The sequence below is a fragment of the Ptychodera flava genome, chromosome 5 (genome assembly GCF_041260155.1).
Source record: "Ptychodera flava strain L36383 chromosome 5, AS_Pfla_20210202, whole genome shotgun sequence".
Lineage (NCBI taxonomy): Eukaryota > Metazoa > Hemichordata > Enteropneusta > Ptychoderidae > Ptychodera > Ptychodera flava.
Window position 1 is genome coordinate 27672975 of NC_091932.1, and position 22092 is coordinate 27695066.

At 39.4% G+C, this 22092-nt stretch overlaps 3 protein-coding genes across 3 annotated transcripts; all 3 read right to left on the bottom strand.

Annotated features, from left to right (window-relative positions):
* Nucleotides 1-2505: 2505 nt before the first annotated feature.
* Nucleotides 2506-3486, bottom strand: LOC139133623 (uncharacterized). The gene has a single exon (XM_070700371.1). The coding sequence runs from the start codon at nucleotides 3484-3486 to the stop codon at nucleotides 2506-2508; it is 981 nt and encodes a 326-aa protein (XP_070556472.1).
* Nucleotides 3487-4555: 1069 nt separating this feature from the next.
* Nucleotides 4556-5140, bottom strand: LOC139133624 (uncharacterized). The gene has a single exon (XM_070700372.1). The coding sequence runs from the start codon at nucleotides 5138-5140 to the stop codon at nucleotides 4556-4558; it is 585 nt and encodes a 194-aa protein (XP_070556473.1).
* A 46-nt stretch (nucleotides 5141-5186) lies between these two features.
* On the bottom strand, nucleotides 5187-8837 carry LOC139133625 (uncharacterized). Its single transcript, XM_070700373.1, has one exon. It carries the CDS (start codon nucleotides 8835-8837, stop codon nucleotides 5187-5189), a length of 3651 nt encoding a protein of 1216 aa, XP_070556474.1.
* Between the last annotated feature and the right edge of the window lie 13255 nt (nucleotides 8838-22092).

The following is a 22092-nucleotide window of genomic DNA, read 5'->3' on the forward strand; positions in this document are numbered from 1 at the left end:
AAAGGCTATGCCTATTCAAGCAATAATTTAAGAAAACAATTGAAAGTATGGTCATGGACTGAAAGCTATAGTGTGATATTATGGTGTTTTAACATTGACAATACTTGTCAATTTTTGTGCCCCATTTCTTTGCATTTTAAACATATCACAGAAAGCAGCCTAGATAATAGAGGATAGACTGATCCTGATTTGACACAGAAGTGGCAAACACTATTTCATGACCAATCAAGTCTCCATATTCTGAAATGACATTGGGATATCACTGTATTTAATCAAGTTCAATCTGAATACGTGATCAACATGGCTGATTCACTGTATAAATTACCCACATTAAATTTCAACAAATGTCATATATCCTGCCTTCACAACACAAATGAACACTATCCATTCCAAAGATAGTACCCACGTGGTAAAGCCAATATAAACTTGAAAAATGCCACAAGTAGCCATACCAATCAGATGACTGTACCTAAATATTTAAGTATACTAAAATCACTTTTCTGGAATCAAAATTATTAATTATCACACCAAAGCTTACTCTATATTTCAAACAATAGTAAAAACTAAAATTCATGTACCTTAAGTGACTGATGCAGGGTGGAGCTTGGCCTTAAACTTTAAAGGGAAGTGGCTTATGAAAGAGAGGGAACTTTTGTTGATCAACAAAAAGTGGAATGAGAAATAATATCGTCAAATAGTTAGGTTCAAGATTGACTACACCAGTGGAACAATGTAAGATATTGTGAAAATATCCTGCAGTGTTTTTGTTAAGGGCGGTACCTAGGTAAATGTTACCGGGGTTCCCCGGTCATTTTACCAGGGTTATCCTTGGTATATCAGTGCAGTCATACTAGTGGACAACAGAAATTTTACCAGGGTTCCCAAATCTTAGCAAAAACACTGTCCAATGTTTATTAACGAAACACACGACATGTACACTGGGCAGCCAGAGTACGGGTTAGCTGAGGAACAATAGATTGGATTAAATGCTATATACTTAATGGCGATAAGAATAGCAACAAGAGAGACAATCCTATTTAAGATAATGGTGGGGAAGAGATACACAGAGAGTTGGGAATGAGCACTTAATAGAAAGTAAGAGGCAGTGTGCGAGTGATGTCCTGTGAGCATAATTGTCTATACAAACAATTTTGCTTTCTACCTTTAGTTCACCGACAACAAGCCCAAAAATTTGTGACCCTCCCCCTTAGAGAACTCAAAAAATTGTGACCCTCCCCAAACAGAGTGTAGCGCGCAAACAAATTCCTTAGGACTCAAAATTATTTGTCTGCAACTACTATGCAATAGTCGTCTACAACTGATATTCCGTAATGCGTTCCCTCTTAAATAAGACGAAGCAAATATCCGATCTAAGTTTCACGTGGTTTATTCGAATATAGGCATGTCTTCCAGACTGAGAACAACAAATTCTCTGAGTAGAATGTTGTACTACAAACGTTGAGAACGTTTGGGAACGTTTGGGAACGTTTGGGAACGATTAACTGAAAACAAATCAAAACAAAAGGATACAGGAAGTGAGAACTAAGCTACATTCACACTATGACACAGGAAGTAAATACTCTCTTTGACCAGGAAGTAAATACACTCTATGACACAGGAAATTAGAAACAGGAAGTAACTAACAGGAAGTAATACTCCCGCTAAGATGACTCAGGGGTCAAAGGTCATAATAGGTGGGGTGGTCACGTGACCCACCTCAGTAAACGCCCTCTAACGGTGACTGAACGTTTACTTTCGTTGACAAAATCTCATTTGCATAAAAGCAACCCTGACTTAATGAACAATTAGCTGCTTTGAAACAATCACTAACTCAAAGTTGCATAAGAATACAATCACTAAAACCACTTCAACTAAAGGGTCTCAAAAGGTTGTACTATAAACGTAATCAGAGTTCAACTTGAATGTGTCCATTATAGCATTCATTGTTCGCATGCTTCAATAAGGTCCTTGGCCCTTTGTTAGGCACACGTGCTCTTAGAGTCTCACAATGGAATGAGGCTATTCAATGTTCCTTCAAGAATGTCTGCTTTAAAGTCACAAAAGAATCAACTGAATTGCTTACCGATTTTGTGTAGGGTTGTATAAGACTATCGCATCAAAGGTTCAAAGCTGTTTCATCAAAATGGTCTTTACAAGCAATCTTGGCGAGAACTATAGCCAGTCACTTTCAGAGACATGTCCACTCTCTGAAGGTCTAACTTAAAGTGTCTAAAAGCACGCTTGGAATGGCTGCATGTGCGCAGTGCGTAATACAAAAGATAAACATTTAAAGGACGGAAGTTGATGGTGACTCATGACTTTGAATTTGAACTATGGCCAAATAAGGGGATGTTGATTTTGACCGTAACATTCCGTCCCCTAATTGTGTAGATGTGACTCGGAACAATTATAAATCCAATATTCTAAACTGGTCAAAATTCAATCTAACTAAACAAACATGAATAATATACTAATCATATATCATTAATAAAAAGATTAAAGTTCTTAGCTGTTCTTGTGTCCTTCAGACGAATCTTCAATGGCGTCGGCCTCCAGGAGCACACACAACTTATCCACTGGACGTCGTAGAGTAGTCGCTCTGGTCTTGACTTCTGCAAACCTGACGAGTCCCTTCTTGTCTTTCATCACTTCGGTGATTCTGCCCATGGACCAGGAGTTCCTCGGCGCTGTGTTGTCGACGATCAACACCACGTCTCCAACGTTGAGGTTTCTTCTGATCTCGAGCCACTTCTGTCTCTCTTGTAGCAATGGGAGATATTCTTTCATCCATCTCTTCCAGAATATATCTGCCAGGTACTGCACTTGTCTCCATCGACGGCGTACGTAGTTGTCATTCTTCTGAAACAAGCCGGGTGGCAGGGCCTGTTTTGGTTTCAGCATTAACAGGTGGTTGGGTGTTAATGCCTCTAGATCGTTCGGATCTTCTGACAGCCTGGTGATTGGTCGGCTGTTAATTATGGCTTCCACTTCACAGAACAGCGTTCGGAGTGCTTCATCTGACATGCGAAGTGGTTGTTCTTTGAGCAAGGAAAAGATGATTTTCCTTATGGTTCTGATGTGACGCTCCCATACTCCTCCAAAGTGGGAACCTGCTGGGGGGTTGAATTCCCATTTGATGTCTTGTTGGTGGAGCATCTCAGCTATCTTCTCTTGGTTCCATCTCCTGATACTTTCCTTCAGCTCTTTGTCGGCTGCGACGAAGTTAGTCCCGTTGTCTGATCTGATGGACCTAACTTGTCCTCTTTGTGCTATAAATCTTCTGATGGCGTTGATGCACGAATCTGTATCTAATGAGCAGGCTACTTCTAAGTGTACCGCACGAGTCGCCATACATGTGAAGATCGCTCCATACCTCTTCTCAGTGACACGGCCACGTTTGACCTCCAGTGGTCCGAAGTAATCTACACCTGTGCGAGTGAATGGTGGCTCTTCGGGGGTGATGCGGTCCTTAGGTAGGTCTGACATCTTCTGCTCACAAACTTTTGCTCCATATTTTCTACAGATGACACATTTGGTTACGAGGTTGTGGATTGCTGTAGGCGCCCGTAGAATCCAATATTTCTCTCTTAGCTTCGCCAGCATCGAGTTCCTTCCAAGATGTCCGACTTCTTTGTGGGTTTCTTGGAGTATGATTGTTGACACTGGTGAGTCTTTAGGCAGCACTATCGGGTGCTTGCTGTCTGGTGACACTGAGGCACGTTCCAGGCGTCCGCCAACTCGTATTATTCCTTTATCCAAAATTGGGTCCAGCTATATAATGGGCTGTATCTCCTGACTTGCTTCTTTCGTTGAAGGAGTGCCATTTCATCTGGAAAGTGTTTTCGCTGCACATACTTCATGATTGCATCTTCTGCCCTTGCAGATTCTCTAATGAAACAGGTGGGATTGTTGTTTCACAACTCTTCTGGCTAGTATCTGCGTTGGTGTCTTCATCGCCTTCCTTTCTTTTGCGGCATTTATCTTGAAGGTTTTTCTTCGCTAACAGGAACCATCCGACTATTTTCTTTAGTTTCATCATGCTAAAGTAGCGCAGTAGGATCTTCACAACAAACTCTTGATCTACTAGTATAGTGCTGCACACAGATGCTTCCCGCTTGACTTCTGGGTCTTTATTACATAGCGCTCTGGAGATATCCTGTTGTGTAGGCCATTCACTTTCTCTTTTCCTCACCAAATCTGGTCCTCGCGGCCATCTTTTGTTTTGCAGGAACCTGTCTACAGTCAGTCCCCTGGATGCGTCGTCTGCTGGCTTGGATTTCGTGTCGACGTACTTACACCGTTTACTATTCGAACCTTCACATATAATGTTAATTCGGTTGGCTACGAAGGTGTGGAATCGGGACTATTTTCGAAACACCTGACATCACTTCTTGGTCTTTTGGCCAGAGGTCCATATATCTTTCTTTCATGAATTTGACTTTGTTTGTACCGTCTATTTACTGTCTGTTCTGTGCTGTTTTGTGTCTATGTTTACAACTATTGTCTTACAAATTTTGACCTAGTGTTATTGGATTATGGATTGGTATGATTGCGATTATGTTTCATTGGCGCAGTACTTAATCACTGATGTGCTGTCTGTCCAGAAGTATACCTTGTCGTTCTTAATGTCGAGTTCTTCCTCCAACATTCTGTTCATTCTCACGGCCACTGTAGCTGCTGTCAGCTCCAGGCGTGGGATGGTAATTTTCTTCAGTGGTGCAACCCTTGCTTTTCCCATAAGGAAGGCGCAGTGAATTCTTCCATCTTCATTAATGAGTCTAATATACAATGCGACACCATATCCGTATTCACTGGCATCAGAAAAGTGATGTATTTCACGTACCTTGACTTCGCCAAAGTCTGCTGGTTTGTAGCACCTCTGAGTTGATACGTTTTCTAGTTTTGGAAGATCTGATAGCCATCTTAGCCATTTCTTCTGATCGTCTTCTTTGATCTTTGCATCCCAACCAATACCTCTACGACACAAGTCTTGAAGAAGTATTCTTGCAGGTAGGATGAACGGAGCTGCAAGTCCAATGGGATCGTATACTGAGCTGATAATTGATAGTATGCCTCTTCTCGTTGCAGGCCGGCTTTCATGGTGATCTGGAATCCTATGGTGTCTGACTCGACCGACCATGAAGTACCTAGGGCACGCTCTACTGGTAGGCAGTCGTATTCCAGCTTCAGGTCTTTGATTTCCTTAGCTCTTTCTTCTTTTGGTATAGTCTCCAATACTTCACGGCTGTTGCTGTTAGATGGAAACCGCCCTTCTTGCAAGCAGCAGTCAGATCTTGCGTCAACTCGATTGCCTTCTTTGCACTTTCTACCGACTTGAGGCAATCATCTACGTAGAAGTCTCTCTTTATTGTTTTGACAACTTCCTTGTTGAATAGGTGGCTGTTGTCGTCGGCCATCTTGTGTAGTGCTGTGTTCACGCAGCTCGGGGATGATACTGCACCGAACAGGTGAACCATCATTTTATAGACTCTTGGAGGGCTTTCTATGTTTCTATCTGGCCACCAATAGAAGCGTAGACAGTCACTGTCCTCTTCTCTAACCTTTACCTGGTGGAACATAGCCTCTATGTCTGCCATTAAAGCGATTGGTTCCTGTCGAAATCGTAATAACACTCCTAGTAGATTATTCGTCAGATCCGGCCCTTGTAGTAATAGGTTGTTCAACGACACACCTTGGAACTTTGCTGAACAGTCAAAGACAACGCGGATCTTCTCTGGTTTCTTCGGATGATATACTCCATGGTGGGGTATATACCATACCTTTCCGTCGTCTCGATCTAACTCGTTGTTAGGGACTTGTATTGCGTATCCCTTCTCAATTATGTCTGCCATGAACTTCTGGTAGTCGGCATGGAACTTTGGGTTGTTTCTCAACTTTCTTTCAAGGCCTTTAAATCGTTGTAAGGCATAGTGCTGATTGTCCGGTAGTCGAACTCTTTCATTTTTGAATGGAAGTCCCATTTTGTAGTGTCCGTCTACTAGCTCAATGGTTTCCTTTACTTTCTGCATGAACTTCTTGTCTTCTTGGGAGTGCTCCCTTTTGTCATCTATCATGCGCTCAGGAAAATCAAGGTCAATGGAATGTCGCACTAACCTGTCTAGTTTATCCAATTCTTCCATATCCTCTACGGCCACAACTTCTGTTCTGTAGCTGGGAGGATGTTGCCCTTGTTCGTTCAATCTGACTACGTGCCAGGGGATCCATCCTACGCGTGTTCTGCATGCGTGAGGGGTTGAGTCCGGACCACGTATTGTTTCCAGAGGGGTAAATACTGCTGTTTCTCCGGTACCTATCATCAGTCCTATTTCGGCATCTATTCTTGGAAGCCTTATATTCTTCAAATGCGGCCATCTCATGAGATCCTCTTGACGGGGAATGTAGTCTTCAGAGACGCCTATCTCTGGCTTAGTGTATACTGTTTTCGCTCTACTGGCTCTGACCTGTGGCTCTGAACAGTCTAGGTTGTAAACTTCTATGCCCGTGACTTTGTCGCAGGTGTGGCTGCCTAAGCCGTTCACTGTATTTACCGTCAGCTTTGTCTTTCTGCCTGTGGCTCCAAGTTTTCTCTGTAACGCTTCTGTGCAGAATGATATGACACTACCTGTGTCCAGAAAGGCATAAGTCTGTACCATTCTATTTGAGCCTTTCAACTTCACCTTGACAGGGATAATAGTCAGCAGGACCTTGCAGTTATCATCATCACCACCGGTGTCATCGTCTTGACCACCGGTCCCCATAAAGGACTGTACTTGGTCCACCTCTGCCGTGGTGCAGTGTACTGCGACACTCTCCGTCTGTACTGGTCTCTTTGAATCCTCATCTTTATCAGTTGTCGGTCGACGATCCTGATGTAGTACTGTTGGGTGTTTTCCTTGGCATTTGGAGCATTTAGCTTTCTGCTTGCATTGCCTACTCCGGTGACCAGGTTTCAGACAGCCAAAACATACACCTTGGTTTCTCAGGAAGTTAACAGTATCTTCTTGACTGGCTGCAATCAATTGTTCGCAACTGTCGAAAGAATGATTGTTATCTTGGCAGTGCAGGCATGGTTTCTGTTGAGCCTTGTTTGGTTTGGAGGTTGAAGTGTTGCTCTTCTTGCTCCCTTGGTTCGTCTTCTTGTCTGCGCTTGTAACGCTAGTGGCGAAAGATTGTTCCTCTTTGTCTGTACCTCTCTTCTTTTTCACTGGATTGTCAAGGCTAGCCATTGCTTGTCTACTGTAGTCCGGGCATGACAGTCTGCTTGCTTCGGACTTCACCAGATCGACGAGGTCTTCAAATCTTACTCTTTTCTTGGCTTTGCGTATCTTCGCTGTGCGTTTACTCCAAGAATCTTGAATAAAGTAAGGAAGCTTCTTGACGATCCGTTTCATATTTTCTGAATGTTCTAGTATTTCTAGGCCATCAACGCATCGGGTTGCTGTCTTACATCGATTCAAGAAGATGGCGAACTTGTCTAACGAGGCAACGTTGTCTGGCTTGATTGGAGGCCAGTCCAAAACCTTCCTCAGGTAGGCGTTGGCTATCTTGTGTGGATCACCATAGCGCTCTTCCAGCTCCTCCATGGCACCTTGATATGCTTCACTTGCATCTATACCCGCATACCCTTGAACTATTTCATGGGCTGTGCCTTCCGTGAACTGTCTCAGCAGAGTGAGTTTATCTTTATCATCTTCGGCAGTCGGTACAAGTTTGGTCTCAAACTCATCTATGAATGATCTGTACTCCATGATGTTACCGTCAAACTTCTTTATCACTGTGGACATTTTCTTTATTGCTCTGATCATGGCCCACTGTGCAGAGTCACGTGTCGTCTTACTCATGTTACTGCTATTGCTTCTAATGGAGATTCTGGAAGCTGCTACACTGACTTCTTCTTCTAAATCATCCGCCTCACTGTCATTCTCCCTTTTTATTGTAGGAGTTTCCTTCTTATACACTCGTACTGGTGTTGTGGTCTTTCGTGGTTTTGTTCTGGACACAATGGATTCGTCCTCCAGTGGTTCAGTCTTAATATTGATGGCGATATCGTCCTCGAATTCGTCACCAAAAAACTTATTCAGAGATCTAGCTCTGGCATCGGCTACGGCAATCTTTGTGTCAAGTTCATGTTGCTCCTCCTTGAGTTGAAGCTCGTGTCTTGCCATGGCCCGCTCCATTTCTTGCCTCTCCCGGTGTTCTTGGAGTTGAAGCTTATACTTAGCACGCTCAATCTCTTGCTTCTTCTTGAGCTTAGCTGACCTTGCCAACAGTTCAGCCTTTTCCCTTTCATCTGCTAGTTTGGTGGCTGAGAGTGCACTGTGGCTCGTATGATGGCTGACCCCACTCTGGCTGCCAACTACAGACGGCTTCGGTGTGCCGACTTGAGAGACACTATCTTCTGGTCCTACATCCTCTTGTGGATGAATTGGTGTTGGGTTCGCTTCTTGTTCGCTCAACCATGCAGTGGTGTCTTTAAAGAAGGTCCCAAAAACGTCTTCGACATCGGCCAGCCAACGAAGGCGTTCGTCTGGCACCTGATCCTTTGGGAGTAAACTTTCGTATTCATAGCCCGCATCTGCAAAGCCTTGATGCAGCTCCTTCCACACTTCAAACTTCAGTTTGATTGTGAATAGGTCTGCCTTATCAGCGATGAGCTCCCGTATCTTCGTGGACTTTTGGGTTAGTGAACCCGCTCTTTTCTCTAAGAAGCCAGCTTTAGTAGCTAACTCATATTTAAGTCCTTTTTCGGACAGTGTTCTGTCACGGCCGCTACGCCTGGGTTCTTGCAATTCCTTTTCCGGTGACGAAGTTCTTGATTTCTTTTCTTCGTCTTCCATGGTTTGACTTAGGTGAATATCACAAGTCCGATACAAAATCGTTAATGAGAAATGTAGCGCGCAAACAAATTCCTTAAGACTCAAAATTATTTGTCTGCAACTACTATGCAATAGTCGTCTACAACTGATATTCCGTAATGCGTTCCCTCTTAAATAAGACGAAGCAAATATCCGATCTAAGTTTCACGTGGTTTATTCGAATATAGGCATGTCTTCCAGACTGAGAACAACAAATTCTCTGAGTAGAATGTTGTACTACAAACGTTGAGAACGTTTGGGAACGTTTGGGAACGTTTGGGAACGATTAACTGAAAACAAATCAAAACAAAAGGATACAGGAAGTGAGAACTAAGCTACGTTCACACTATGACACAGGAAGTAAATACTTTCTTTGACCAGGAAGTAAATACACTCTATGACACAGGAAATTAGAAACAGGAAGTAACTAACAGGAAGTAATACTCCCGCTAAGATGACTCAGGGGTCAAAGGTCATAATAGGTGGGGTGGTCACATGACCCACCTCAGTAAACGCCCTCTAACGGTGACTGAACGTTTACTTTCGTTGACAAGATCTCATTTGCATAAAAGCAACCCTGACTTAATGAACAATTAGCTGCTTTGAAACAATCACTAACTCAAAGTTGCATAAGAATACAATCACTAAAACCACTTCAACTAAAGGGTCTCAAAAGGTTGTACTATAAACGTAATCAGAGTTCAACTTGAATGTGTCCATTATAGCATTCATTGTTCGCATGCTTCAATAAGGTCCTTGGCCCTTTGTTAGGCACACGTGCTCTTAGAGTCTCACAGTGGAATGAGGCTATTCAATGTTCCTTCAAGAATGTCTGCTTTAAGTCACAAAAGAATCAACTGAATTGCTTACCGATTTTGTGTAGGGTTGTATAAGACTATCGCATCAACAGGTTCAAAGCTGTTTCATCAAAATGGTCTTTACAAGCAATCTTGGCGAGAACTATAGCCAGTCACTTTCAGAGACATGTCCACTCTCTGAAGGTCTAACTTAAAGTGTCTAAAAGCACGCTTGGAATGGCTGCATGTGCGCAGTGCGTAATACAAAAGATAAACATTTAAAGGACGGAAGTTGATGGTGACTCATGACTTTGAATTTGAACTATGGCCAAATAAGGGGATGTTGATTTTGACCGTAACACAGAGGCTCAAAAATTTGTGACCCTCCCCCAAATCCCCCCCCCCCCCCGCTAATTTACGTCCAGTCCCTAATCATAGGAATTCACGAGACAGGCGGGTGCCTGGAATGGCGCTGCCATTGAATTTAAACAGAAGAGACTTGAAAATGTAATTTGCCACCAATTTTGAAGAATTACACCTCCGGTAAATAGTGGGAATTCAAGCCCAAGGGGCGAAATGTTGAAATTTGGCGAATTACTAGAATGAAGATTTACAGTAACCGGTACAAATGTAGAAACATGACAATAAGTTTTTGTTTTGAGATGATATATTATGGGGTCACATGGGTAAGTAACCTGGCCCTGTGATTCGTCAATTTGGTGATGCATCTTGAAGGTCTGCAGTTTGGGTATTTCTACAAGAGATACCTTGAATTTTGTCAGTATTGTTATTCCAGTAATTCTGTATTGCTTTTCATGACTGAGGATCTGAATAAAAAAGACACTACTAAGTCATATTGCAGTATCTTTAGGGATGGACCATTAGACCTTGGGAGGGGGGTGGTCACAATGAAATTGTGAAAAATTTTTTTTATTATTGTAAATTTCTGAATTTTTTTTTTCCAATTGAGATTAGCTGTGCAAATTTTTTTTTTCAGAGTAAATTTTCAGATTTATAATTTTTTTTTCGTTCGTCGCTGTCTGAAGATAAAGAGGGCAAACATGTGGTGCCAAGCACCACAAGCGGCCACGCAAGCGGTCATTGGGAAGAGGTCAGGAGAGGGGTGTCCCCCTGCTGCTGTTGGAGCTTTTGAAAAATAGAGATTAAAATGGTGTTATTTGGTGGCACTTGGGGAGTATTTTTGCCGGGGGATGTCAGGAGGGGGGTGTCCCCCCTCCTGCTGTTGGAGCTTTTGAAAAATAGAGATTAAAATGGTGTTATTTGGTGGCACTTGGGGAGTATTTTTGCCGGGGGAGGTCAGGAGGGGGGTGTCCCCCTCCTGCTGTTGGAGCTTTTGAAAAATAGAGATAAAAATGGTGTTATTTGGTGGCACTTTGGGAGCATTTTTTCGGATTACACATCTTCCTCTGAAACATGGTCTTCTTGCTCCTCAGTAGCTTCGTATAGTTTTGAAAATTGACTATTTTGGTTTCCTGGCTTCCCTTTCTGACTGCGTGGTGAAATGCCTACATTCACCCCACCAAACATCATGCATATCTCATGATTTACAATTGATTTTGACAAGCTGAGAAGCTAAAATAAGCTAAATAATATAGTGAAATTTGCATATTTGTGTTTTTAGAGCAATTGTTGCCCTTTTTTGATCAAAACATCTATTTCTCTGTAGCAGCATGTCCAAATTGATTGGATGTGTATAGATGTGTTCGAAATTTCAATATTTGTCTTTTTGGGCAATTTATGCCATTCATAGTCAAAAAATCTGTATTCTCTGAAAGGGCTTGTCCAATTTCTTTGAAATTTGCTACACAAAAACGATTAACCATGCAGATTTATTCAGTATTTGCTATCGAGAAACTTTCAAAGTTCAACCCTTTTATGTGTTTTTGTGTTGGGATTTATTTGATAGATGGCATTCTACGTAGTGTATTGTTGAATGTTAAAACATGTGTTGCTGTTGTTATTTGAGGCTGTTTTTTGAGAAAAAAGAATTGAAAATGCCTTTTTAAAAGCAAAATAATACATAATGACTTGATATGTTGTTTTATCATTATTGACGTGTTTCTACTTGTTCATCCATTCTTGCATTCATCATTGTAATAAAATGCTGTGAAAAAAATGAACTGATGTGGCCTGCATCTGTTTACCTTGATCTTAAAAGGCAAATACAACTTTCTGTCTTGACAACCATATAATAGTTTCAATGTTTTACCTAGTGTACCTGCTTGGTTAGTACGCAGGAAACAAGTAGAAAACAGGCTCTATAATTTCATAATTTTCAAGTGATCAGAATACAAAAGTCCTGAAAAGATAAGATAATCACAACTTCCAGTATAAGGGATACAGTCACTCTAAATGTATAAATTAAAATTAAAAATGTGCCGGGAGGATGTATTAAAAATACAGAAAGTTGCTTACTGTCGGTAAAATCTAAAAAAAATTCAAAATTTTAAAGACTTTTGCAGATTTTTTTTTTACGCCTTTGTCTTCTTATTTATTTTTTTTTATTTTGCAAACTAGTTTGAAGATTTTTTTTTTCCTAACTTTCTGCTCTGAAAATTTTTTTTTTCTGTTTTTGACCACCCCCCCTCCCAAGATCTAATGGTCCGTCCCTTATTACAACCATTTTCAGCATTAGATGGCGAAGCTGCCGCAGTGAACTGCAATAAAACTGCTTACACTAATTAGTTTCAGCTGTAGCCATGGCCACTTTGGTGTTGAACAAGGCTACTGAATGATACAGACAAAAAGTCCGCTTGTACAAAAGCAAAACTAGCTCTGTCTGATATGAAAGCCCGTAGGGGACATACTCGTAGAGCAAAAATAAAAAAAATTATCTCGAGATCTCGAGATACTCAAGTTCGTTTGGCGTAATCTAATTTTTTTATCTCGAGATCTCGAGATATTTTTTTTAATTCTGTGCTACAAGCATGTCCCTAATGGGTTTCCCACAACTTCGTTTTCCGCAAAAAAAAAAAATTAGCTGCAAGTTTGTAGAGGGCATCTGCAGTGGTTTTTGGATTCGGATACGGTTGAGTTCGAATCTGTCAAAGATCACAGACACTGATAACACATGCAGTCGTTTTCGCTAAATAGCGAGTCTACTAACATATTTCCAAGAACAGTGGAGAACATTCGCGATCTCTTATGAAACTATGATTTTGTCGGGCTATTTTGTTTACAGTAAAAGATGGGGGTGTGCTTGGGTGCATTGTGTCAAGACAGCTTGACCACTGCGAACCTTTCCTTCTCCAGAAATCACAGTAGGAAAAATACGCAAACGTGCCAGCAAATTGCATCCGCAGGTACTCTTTTAGCCTCATCAGAAATGGTCACAGTGGCGCAAAAGTGTTCGGCTATGGCAACGCCAGCTTCCCACACCTTCCTAGGATAGTTGAAACCAGAAGCAGTATTTTGCGGGCTGCGGATAGCGAGTTGCGGGTCGCAATAAATTCTCTCTTGGTTAATATATCGTAGTTTGGCTATCAAACATCCATGATACTCAATTTTCTTATATATTATTTCAGAGACAATGTTTTTCGCGGTCATTTTATGAGCTGTATGTTAATAGTGGATTTCATTGTAATTCGTTATTGTCCACCATGGATATTGTCAATTTTTGCGACAAAAAGGTTACAAAGTCGAGTCATAGTGAACAAAGGGGACGACAACTTTAGCTGTGGAACTTGAATAACAGCTAGGCCGCGGCCTAACGCTGTGTTCGAGTTTCTGGAATATTAAGGGAAAGGAACTCCATATATCGTTCATATCTTTGATGTTCGCATTTAATATATGGTAGTGTGTACTTTTTTGTTTCGCTTTCTTTTGTGTAGCCCCACGAGTATGGCAAGCGTGTCCGGCTTTGGCTATGCCACCATTCCCAAGGGGAGTAGCCAAAGCCAAACTCTCTCATCTAACTCATGGGGCTATCTTGTGTAGAGAACCGATCAGGCACGGCGAGATATGCAGCTAGTCTGTAATCTACATGTCACTGCAGTCTGTACTCCGGAGTTGAAAGACAATTTACAATTTTAATTATCCTTCAATGCTATGTTTCTAATGTTTGTCAGACTTTCTTCATCAGTCCATGTAGCCTATATGCCTCTCGTTTGAAATCATGAGCAACAAAACGCAGCTACTTCAGATTTGCGTACAGAGTTCTGAGTAAGTAAAGTACAGTATTAAGTAACCTGAAATCGTATCCTAAATGGGATCTTGACATTTTATGTCGATTCGGAACAATGGTTGCCATTGCTGGGTGTATGTTCATGGTGCTCCTGAAATGTATCATTCATAACCTGTACTGCAGCAGTCCATCAGACCCAAGCTTTGAGAATAAGTCCATAAAGACTCATGGAAAGTTTTGGCCGACCGTCAAGTCCTTTGCAAACTTTTCTGGAAAGGAAATTATTGTCCGGTGTTTGGGGATAGGGAATTACTGCTCAGCACACAGCAGAAAGTCGGCTAGACTTGTCAATACATCATTCTCCCTAGCCTTACTGTGTTTGCTTCTGTCGAATGACATTGACACCAATCCAGGACCAGGTATAGAGCCTGACCTACCGGTAGCCGCTGTCAACAGGAACCAGAAAAGTTGTCCCACTACTCTGGAATTATGCTCAGGTTGTAACTCTACCATTTATTTTTGCGATATGCAAGTGTACTGTATTGCTGGTACAGATCATGGCACAAACAATGTCTTGACGAACAGCTGTTGGAAGGCAATGACGCAACGCTATTAAAATGGTATTGTGATGCATGCCTTGCCGACACAGAATCACCTGTGCATGCATCAAACATCTCGCCGTGTCCGATAATTATTCCTTGTAACTCTCCGAAAGGCTTACAGATATGCACATGGAATATTAGGAGTATTTACAAACATTTCTACGAACTCAAATGCATACTAACTGAGTCGAATTTACAAGTCTGTGGCATTACTGAAACTTGGCTTAATGCCAGCCACAGTAATGTAACCTGCAATATTCACGGTTATACTCTTATCAGAAGAGATCGGCACACTTAATCCGCCGGTGGTGTTGCGATGTACTTATCGTCAACCCTGAAATATATAAAGAGGCAAGACCTCCAAACCAGTGGCATCGAAGATCTATGGATACAACTCAACTTCACAAACTCAAAACCAATCCTCCTCGGTACCATATACAGGCCTCCAGATTCCACCGCAGCATGGTTTACTACTTTTGAATCTACCTTGGACCGAGTGATCAGCGAAAATTTTGAAATAATTATCATGGGTGACTTTAACGTAGACATCTATCTTAACTGAAAGTAGAAATTGTAAAGAATCAGGACATCAATTTGTTGTTCATTTGGGTTGGTAAATATGATAAACCCACCCACAATTCTAGTACTTGTATTGATCATATTTTGACGACAGACCCTGAAAAGATCATTCATACTGGCGTAGCGTGTATTGGATTAAGCGATCACTTCCTTGCTTATATTATTAGACAAACTTCAAGCAAATCTATTGGTAAAGGCAAACACACAATTAAATACAGATGTACAAAGAAATTTGAGTCGGAAACATTTTGTAGAGATCTTGCAGAAGTTCCATGGTCAATTGTCAGCAGTTCTGATAATATCACTGATATGTTAGACACATTGAATAAGTTATTTCTAGGTGTTGTGAACAAACATGCACCAATGAAAGAAAAAAATGTAAAATATCCAAAAATTCCAGAATGGTGGAATGAGGATATTGAACTCTCAATCAAGATTAGAGAAAATCACAAACAAAATAAATCATTTGAATTATACAAGAAATGGAGAAATAAAGTCACATGTTTAATCAGGGCAGCTAAACGTGATTTTTACAATGGTATGTTGAATAATTGCTCAAACGACTTTTGGAAAGTTTTCAAACATCTCGTTCCACGCTCACAATCACAGAATCCTACATTTCTTATCAGAGAAGGTAATGAAATTTCTGATAATAAAGACATAGCTGACACTTTCAACAACTTTTTCACAAATGTAGCTTCAGAATACATAAAACAAGCAAACAACAACGATGACCTTCTCAACAAATTGACAAATTTTATAACAAAACACCTTCCAGATGGTGCAAAATTCAATACACCTTGCTAAAAGATTCAGACATTTTGAAATATCTTATGAATTTAAATTGTAACAAATCCACTGATCTAGACGGCATCAGTTCAAGATTTTTGAAAATTGGTGCAGGTCAAATCACACCGAGTCTCACAGCTCTTTTTAATTATGTAATCACAACAAGTACTTTTCCAAGTCAATGGAAGTCCGCTAAAGTAACTCCTCTGTTCAAAAGGGTATCAAAGATAACATCTCTAACTACAGACCTATTTCAGTCCTTCCTGTTCTGTCAAATTGTTAAAAAGACATGTACATAGTCATTTTTAGCTCCCATAGCCATATGTATATATGGCAATGGAAGCTATTCTTATAGGCTAGGGAACTGTCTGTATGTCTGTATGTCGGTCCATCAACATCAAAAACTCCAAAATCGCTGCACATTTCATCTTGATATTTGGTGCGTACATGGATGATGGGCAGTAGATGAGATTTTGTTCAAATGACGTTGTCATATGCAAATTAAGTGAAAATGTAAAAACAGTCAAAATTGAAAAACTCAATAACCACTCAATAACCTCGATGACCTTTGACCTTGATTATTCATATTTATGCATATCTCAGTAACCACAAGTTCTATACCCTCCAATTTTGATAGGATATTAGACCTTAAGATGTCAAATCTTGTACCTCATTTATTATGCGCATATGTATTTCTTGGCTGGCCAATACTGCTAGAGGTCTGATCTTTTTCCCGATTTAGAACCATAACTTAGACATGTCTCATGTGTTTCAAATTGGGAACAACGACATAGACCTATGTGCCCATAGATCTTAACATACACACTCCAGTGATACTTCTTAACGACCACATTTCCCTGCCCCATCAAGACTAATACTCCTATTACAAGTGGGGACTATGTCATTGTCAATGACTTGTTGAGTTAATGGTTGTATCACAGTATTCGATATTTCTAATTCTGTATTTTTTTCCATTTTATATTCTGAATAAATACATTAAACATATTTCACTGTCTCCAGTACATTACATTTAAGTTTTTTCACTTCATGCACTTTATCCCTTTCACACATGTTCAAATATCTGACCAGAGAACAAACACTAAATAGTCCAGGATGGGAGCTACAGTGTCATTGACGCTATTTTTATAATTTTCTTTCATTTCACAATTTACTGTCAGATAAACGATCCGGTTTTCGTACGTTTCACTCTTGTCAAACAGCTTTGACTAACATTACCAACTCATGGTACCAGGCAATCGATAGTGGAAATCTAATAGGTGTTTTACTCGTTGATTTTAGAAAGGTCTTTGACCTAGTTCATCATGGTACTTTACTTAAGAAACTCAGACTTTATGGTTGTTCAGAGCAGACAATGGGCTTTTTCACTTCATACCTCGCAAACAGAACTCAGTTGGTGTCCTTTCATGGAACCCTGAGTGATTCTCTTCCTGTCAGTACAGGTGTACCGCAGGGATCTATTTTAGGGCCCTGTTGTTCCTACTGTTTATAAATGACCTCCCTCTGGCTTCTGAAAATTCTGATATGTATATGTATGCTGATGACACAGCAGCTCAGGTGATCAGTCCCAAAATTAACGAAATTGAACCAAGCTGAGCAGAGATATGAATCTGATCACACGCTGGTGCGATCAAAATAGCATGTGTGTTAATTCACAGAAAACTAAGGTTATTGTCATTGGTACAATGCAGAAAAAAGCAAGAACGAAAAATCACATCAATGTTATGTGTGGCAATGATCAGCTCGATTGTGTAACTCGTAACCATTGACAACACCCTAAATTGGGAAAAGCAAGTAAATTCAGTTTGTAGTAAGGTAGCCTTTAAATTGCTGCATCTGAAACGTATTCGTCCCTTTTTAACTCAGAGAGCTAAGATGATATTTTACAATTGTTTTATATTACCCCATTTTGACTATTATTCTAACATATGGGGTCATTGTTCCAACAAACTTTTACTTCGTGTTGAAAGACTACAGAAAGCTGTAGCCAGAGTACTTTTAGACTCAGATTTTAGCACTCCTAGTCGTAATTTATTCGACGTTTTAAACTGGTTACCATTTAGAGAAAGGATTTTTTTTAATGAATCAGTCTTGATGTACAAAGTCCAAAATAATTTGCTCCTAAATATTTGAATGTTTTTAGAAGTGTCCATAACGTCCACAGTCGTAGTACAAGATCTGTAGACAGAAAATGGATTATATATTCCAAGACACAGAACTCAAATTTTACTATTTACTGTCTGTTCTGTGCTGTTTTTGTGTCTATGTTTACAACTATTGTCTTACAAATTTTGACCTAGTGTTATTGGATTATGGATTGGTATGATTGCGATTATTTTAAGAGGAGTTTTACGTATAGCGATGTCAAAATATGGAATAGTTTACCAGCAGATGTCAAATTTTGCTCTACTCTTCACTCTTTTAAAACGAAATGTAAGTCTCATCTTTTGGGCAAAATGTAATTCTTAAGCCATTTTTGGCGGTTTTTTTTATGTATTTTTGTCATGTTTCTTGCTGTCTTAATGTTTTGTTTTTCTCTGTTCTGTTTTTTATATTCTTTAATGTATATATTGTATATTTCTTGCATCTCGACACTGTGTGAGAAGAGCCTTCGGCTAAACAGTCTATCGAGTTTAAATAAAGTCTAATAATAATAATAATAATGAAGTACAATAGAGGTTTTGCAAAATCAACAACAAAAAAGCATTTATATGTATGTATATATATATATATATATATATATATATATATATATATATATATATATATATATGTATATATATATATATTTATATGTATGTATATATATATATATATATATATATATATATTTATATGTATGTATATATATATATATATATATATATATATATATATATATATATATATATATATATATATATATATATATATATATATATGGGTGAGTGAGTGTTTGTGTGTGAGGATATTTATAAGTAAATTGGCATTATTTCTGTTCAACTGGTCGCGGGAATACATCTACGTTGCTATTTCTTTTTCGTCCACGATTTTATGTTCCAATATAGTGTTTGCTGGTGTAGAATGAGGAATTAGCCAATTAGATTTTCTCATTTACTCCTTGAAACGCACATTCTACACAATTAAGCTGTGATGTCATGGTAGCATCTCGATTTTCATTTAAATTTACAGGCGTATGCGATATTCTAAAACACACATTCAGAAAGGGATTTCTTATTATTAAAAAATCGTTTGATTATGTAATATTGCCCATTATTTATAAAAACTGTAGCCCTCAATCCGCAAATTACCCACTTTGGTAGAAACATCGAAATCAACTACTAGTGCCTTTATCCGACGACGATAGTTTTTCGAAATGTATTCACTTTCAAGGAATAAATAGGTGATGATTTTGTGATGTATAATGAACAATTTTATGGTGAAGAGAATTCGGAGACCAAGTTGTAAGGTTCAGCTTCAAAGTTTAATGCTGAAGTGCGACACCTGGATGAGTGTAACTAACAAAAGTTAGAGAAACACAAAGACCCCTATAAAAATGTTCACGGGATTGAGTCTGGGCGTCGCTTGCACGGCGAGAAAGACTCAAACTAATTTCGTATTTGTACCCTTTAATATTTCCATTTTTGTTGATAGTCTTTGAGGCATTTTGATGAAGGCTTGCGAACCTGCCTTACGGGAGACAGCACGATGTGATATTTCTATCTTTTCTCCATTTGGAATCAATCATAACTGTAACTCGTTTGCGCGCTTGAGTTTGAATGGCCTTACACATTTTCACTTTAGAATTAGAATGAGAGTCGTCCATAAGTGATCTCTTTGAATCCAACATGAGAGATGACTCTCGTAACACACTTCTAACACAACACGTGCAGTTACTCTGAACAGTTAAACAGACAATAAATTGATGTACAGGGCGTTGGTTTCATGAACGCTCAATGCCTCCTTGAAGTCCAATATGATTTATACCACTGGGAGAAGATATAGAAACATGACAAAATCGTATAGTGAGCATTGGTTGATTATTTTCAGTTTTACTGGTTCGTGACAGTTTCGGATGAAGAGGAGTCACTTTTGGAAGGACTGGCACCTCTTCGCCCGAAGAGACTTGTAGGGTGAAGAGGTTCCGGTACGAGGTTGTTACAGCAGGTGATGATTGTGGTGCAAATAGGTATGAGACAAGGATATTGTGTTGCCACTTGGTTTTGGTACAGGAGCGTTAGAGTTTAGGGTTTTGGCCGAGTGGTTCTGTCTGTTGCTTGTCCGCTAGGTGAATGGATGCTGTATGTTGAGAGTTCGAACCCTGATAGAAGACACAGTACCGAATTTTGTTTGGCGTAATCTAAGAATTTTATCTCGAGATCTCGAGATACCCAAGTTCGTTAGGCGTAATCTAAATTTTTTTATCTCGAGATCTCGAGATACCCAAGTTCATTTGGTGTAATCTAGAAAAACTATCTCGAGATCTCGAGATACCTAAATTCGTTTGACGTAATCTAAAAATTTTTATCTCGAGATCTCAAGATACTCAAGTTCGTTTGGCGTAATCAAATTTTTTTATCTCGAGATCTCGAGATAATAAAGTTCGTTTGGCGTTATCTAATTATTTTTATCTCGAGATCACGAGATACCTAAGTTCGTTTGGCGTAATCTAAATTGTTTTATCTCGAGATACTCAAGTTCGTTTAGCGTAATCTAAAATTTTAATCTCAAGATCTCCAGATACCTAAGTTCGTTTGGCGTGATCTAAAATTTTTATCTCGAGATCTCGAGATACTCAAGTTCGTTTGGCGTAATCTAATTTTTTATCTTGAGATCTCGAGATAATTGTTTTAGAATACGCCAAACGAACTTTGGTATCTCGAGATCTCGAGATAATTTTTTTAGATTACGCCAAACGAACTTGAGTATCTCGAGATCTCAAGATAAGAAAATTTACAATACGCCAAACAAACTACCTTTCTGCAGCAAAACCAAGGCCCACCACATCACCTCGTCCATCAGCAATTCGCATCGAAACTATCTCATTCCAAAGCAACCTTGTACCAGACTTCTCTTCCCGTATGACATTTTTTAAAAATCAACTCAATTTTTATGCCTCTATAATAGCATCTATTGATCGGAGAAAGACAGTGGTTAGAATAATATTAATTTTCAAAAGAACTTACGAGAGAAAGTACCAGAGGGATTATCCCTCGCGTATGCCAACTTTCTGTACATTTGATACATGTTTTTTGACCTAGGTTTGAAAGGACAACAAAACCCGAGAGTGCTTACAGATATCTTCCTGGAAACTGCTTGTCTTTGGCTATGGAATGATGATGCAAAGAGGGAAACCAAGAGTGATGACCATTGATGTTTACAATTACTGTTTTTGTATTCAATCTATGTAAATTTCAAGACGGATTTCCCAAACGCATCATTTTTTGATGTATGTTCCATTCAACTTAACAATCGTGTGGTAACTATAACTCTGATGTGTTGAAAAAGAGTAAAGTCAAACCAGAAATAAACATCGAACTCGATAGTTTAAATACAACGGCATTCGTGACTGTACCAGTTTCTTCTTTTGAGTTTTGTAAACATTGTTATTGAAACTTGAAAACATTACTAATTGACAGTAGGATATGATTGACAATTGATATCACATACGTCGTAAATTAATGGCCGTATAATATAAACATACCGATTTCATTGTGTATTGGTATCGTTTGCATATTCTACTCGACATGGTATTTCATAGAACAACTGTATTTGAAGTGCTGACCACTCGCCGTATTCATGGTCAAGATCTATGATGACATACATGTTCCAATACAGTACTTACGACAAAATACTATACATTAAGATATCGTCGCTCAAACCAGACTTTCAATCATATGTTTACAGCATGAACACTAAAATGACTTCACGTTGAGTGACGTTGTCGATAACTTATTTTCGAACCCAAACGCATGAAATATAATTATAATTTTATCATGAGATAGTCTGTGTCCTACTTTATGAAGATGTTATCTATTTCCGTGCGGTTCGACCTACAAAATTTCTCCAGATAGCTACCGATGGAAATGTCCTTAATGCCGACAAATTTTGCCCCTCCTTCCGCCCTATCCCTATGAGAGATAGGGCATTTACCATTTGTGAAGCTAAGTTTTCTGCCTATGCTTCGGAATTCTACTCCAGAACTAATGCAATGTTTAACAATTTTTAGCAATTCAAGAGGCATACTAATAACACATCTTTTCAAAAAATACTACAATCTGTAAGGTTTTTTAAGTAGTTTTAGTAAAGATTTTTAGTTGTTTAAAGTT

Bases quoted from the DNA above. Each gene is read 5' to 3' on its own strand.
- LOC139133625 (XM_070700373.1), bottom strand. From the start codon at position 8,837: ATGGAAGACGAAGAAAAGAAATCAAGAACTTCGTCACCGGAAAAGGAA.
- LOC139133623 (XM_070700371.1), bottom strand. From the start codon at position 3,486: ATGTCAGACCTACCTAAGGACCGCATCACCCCCGAAGAGCCACCATTC.
- LOC139133624 (XM_070700372.1), bottom strand. From the start codon at position 5,140: ATGGTCGGTCGAGTCAGACACCATAGGATTCCAGATCACCATGAAAGC.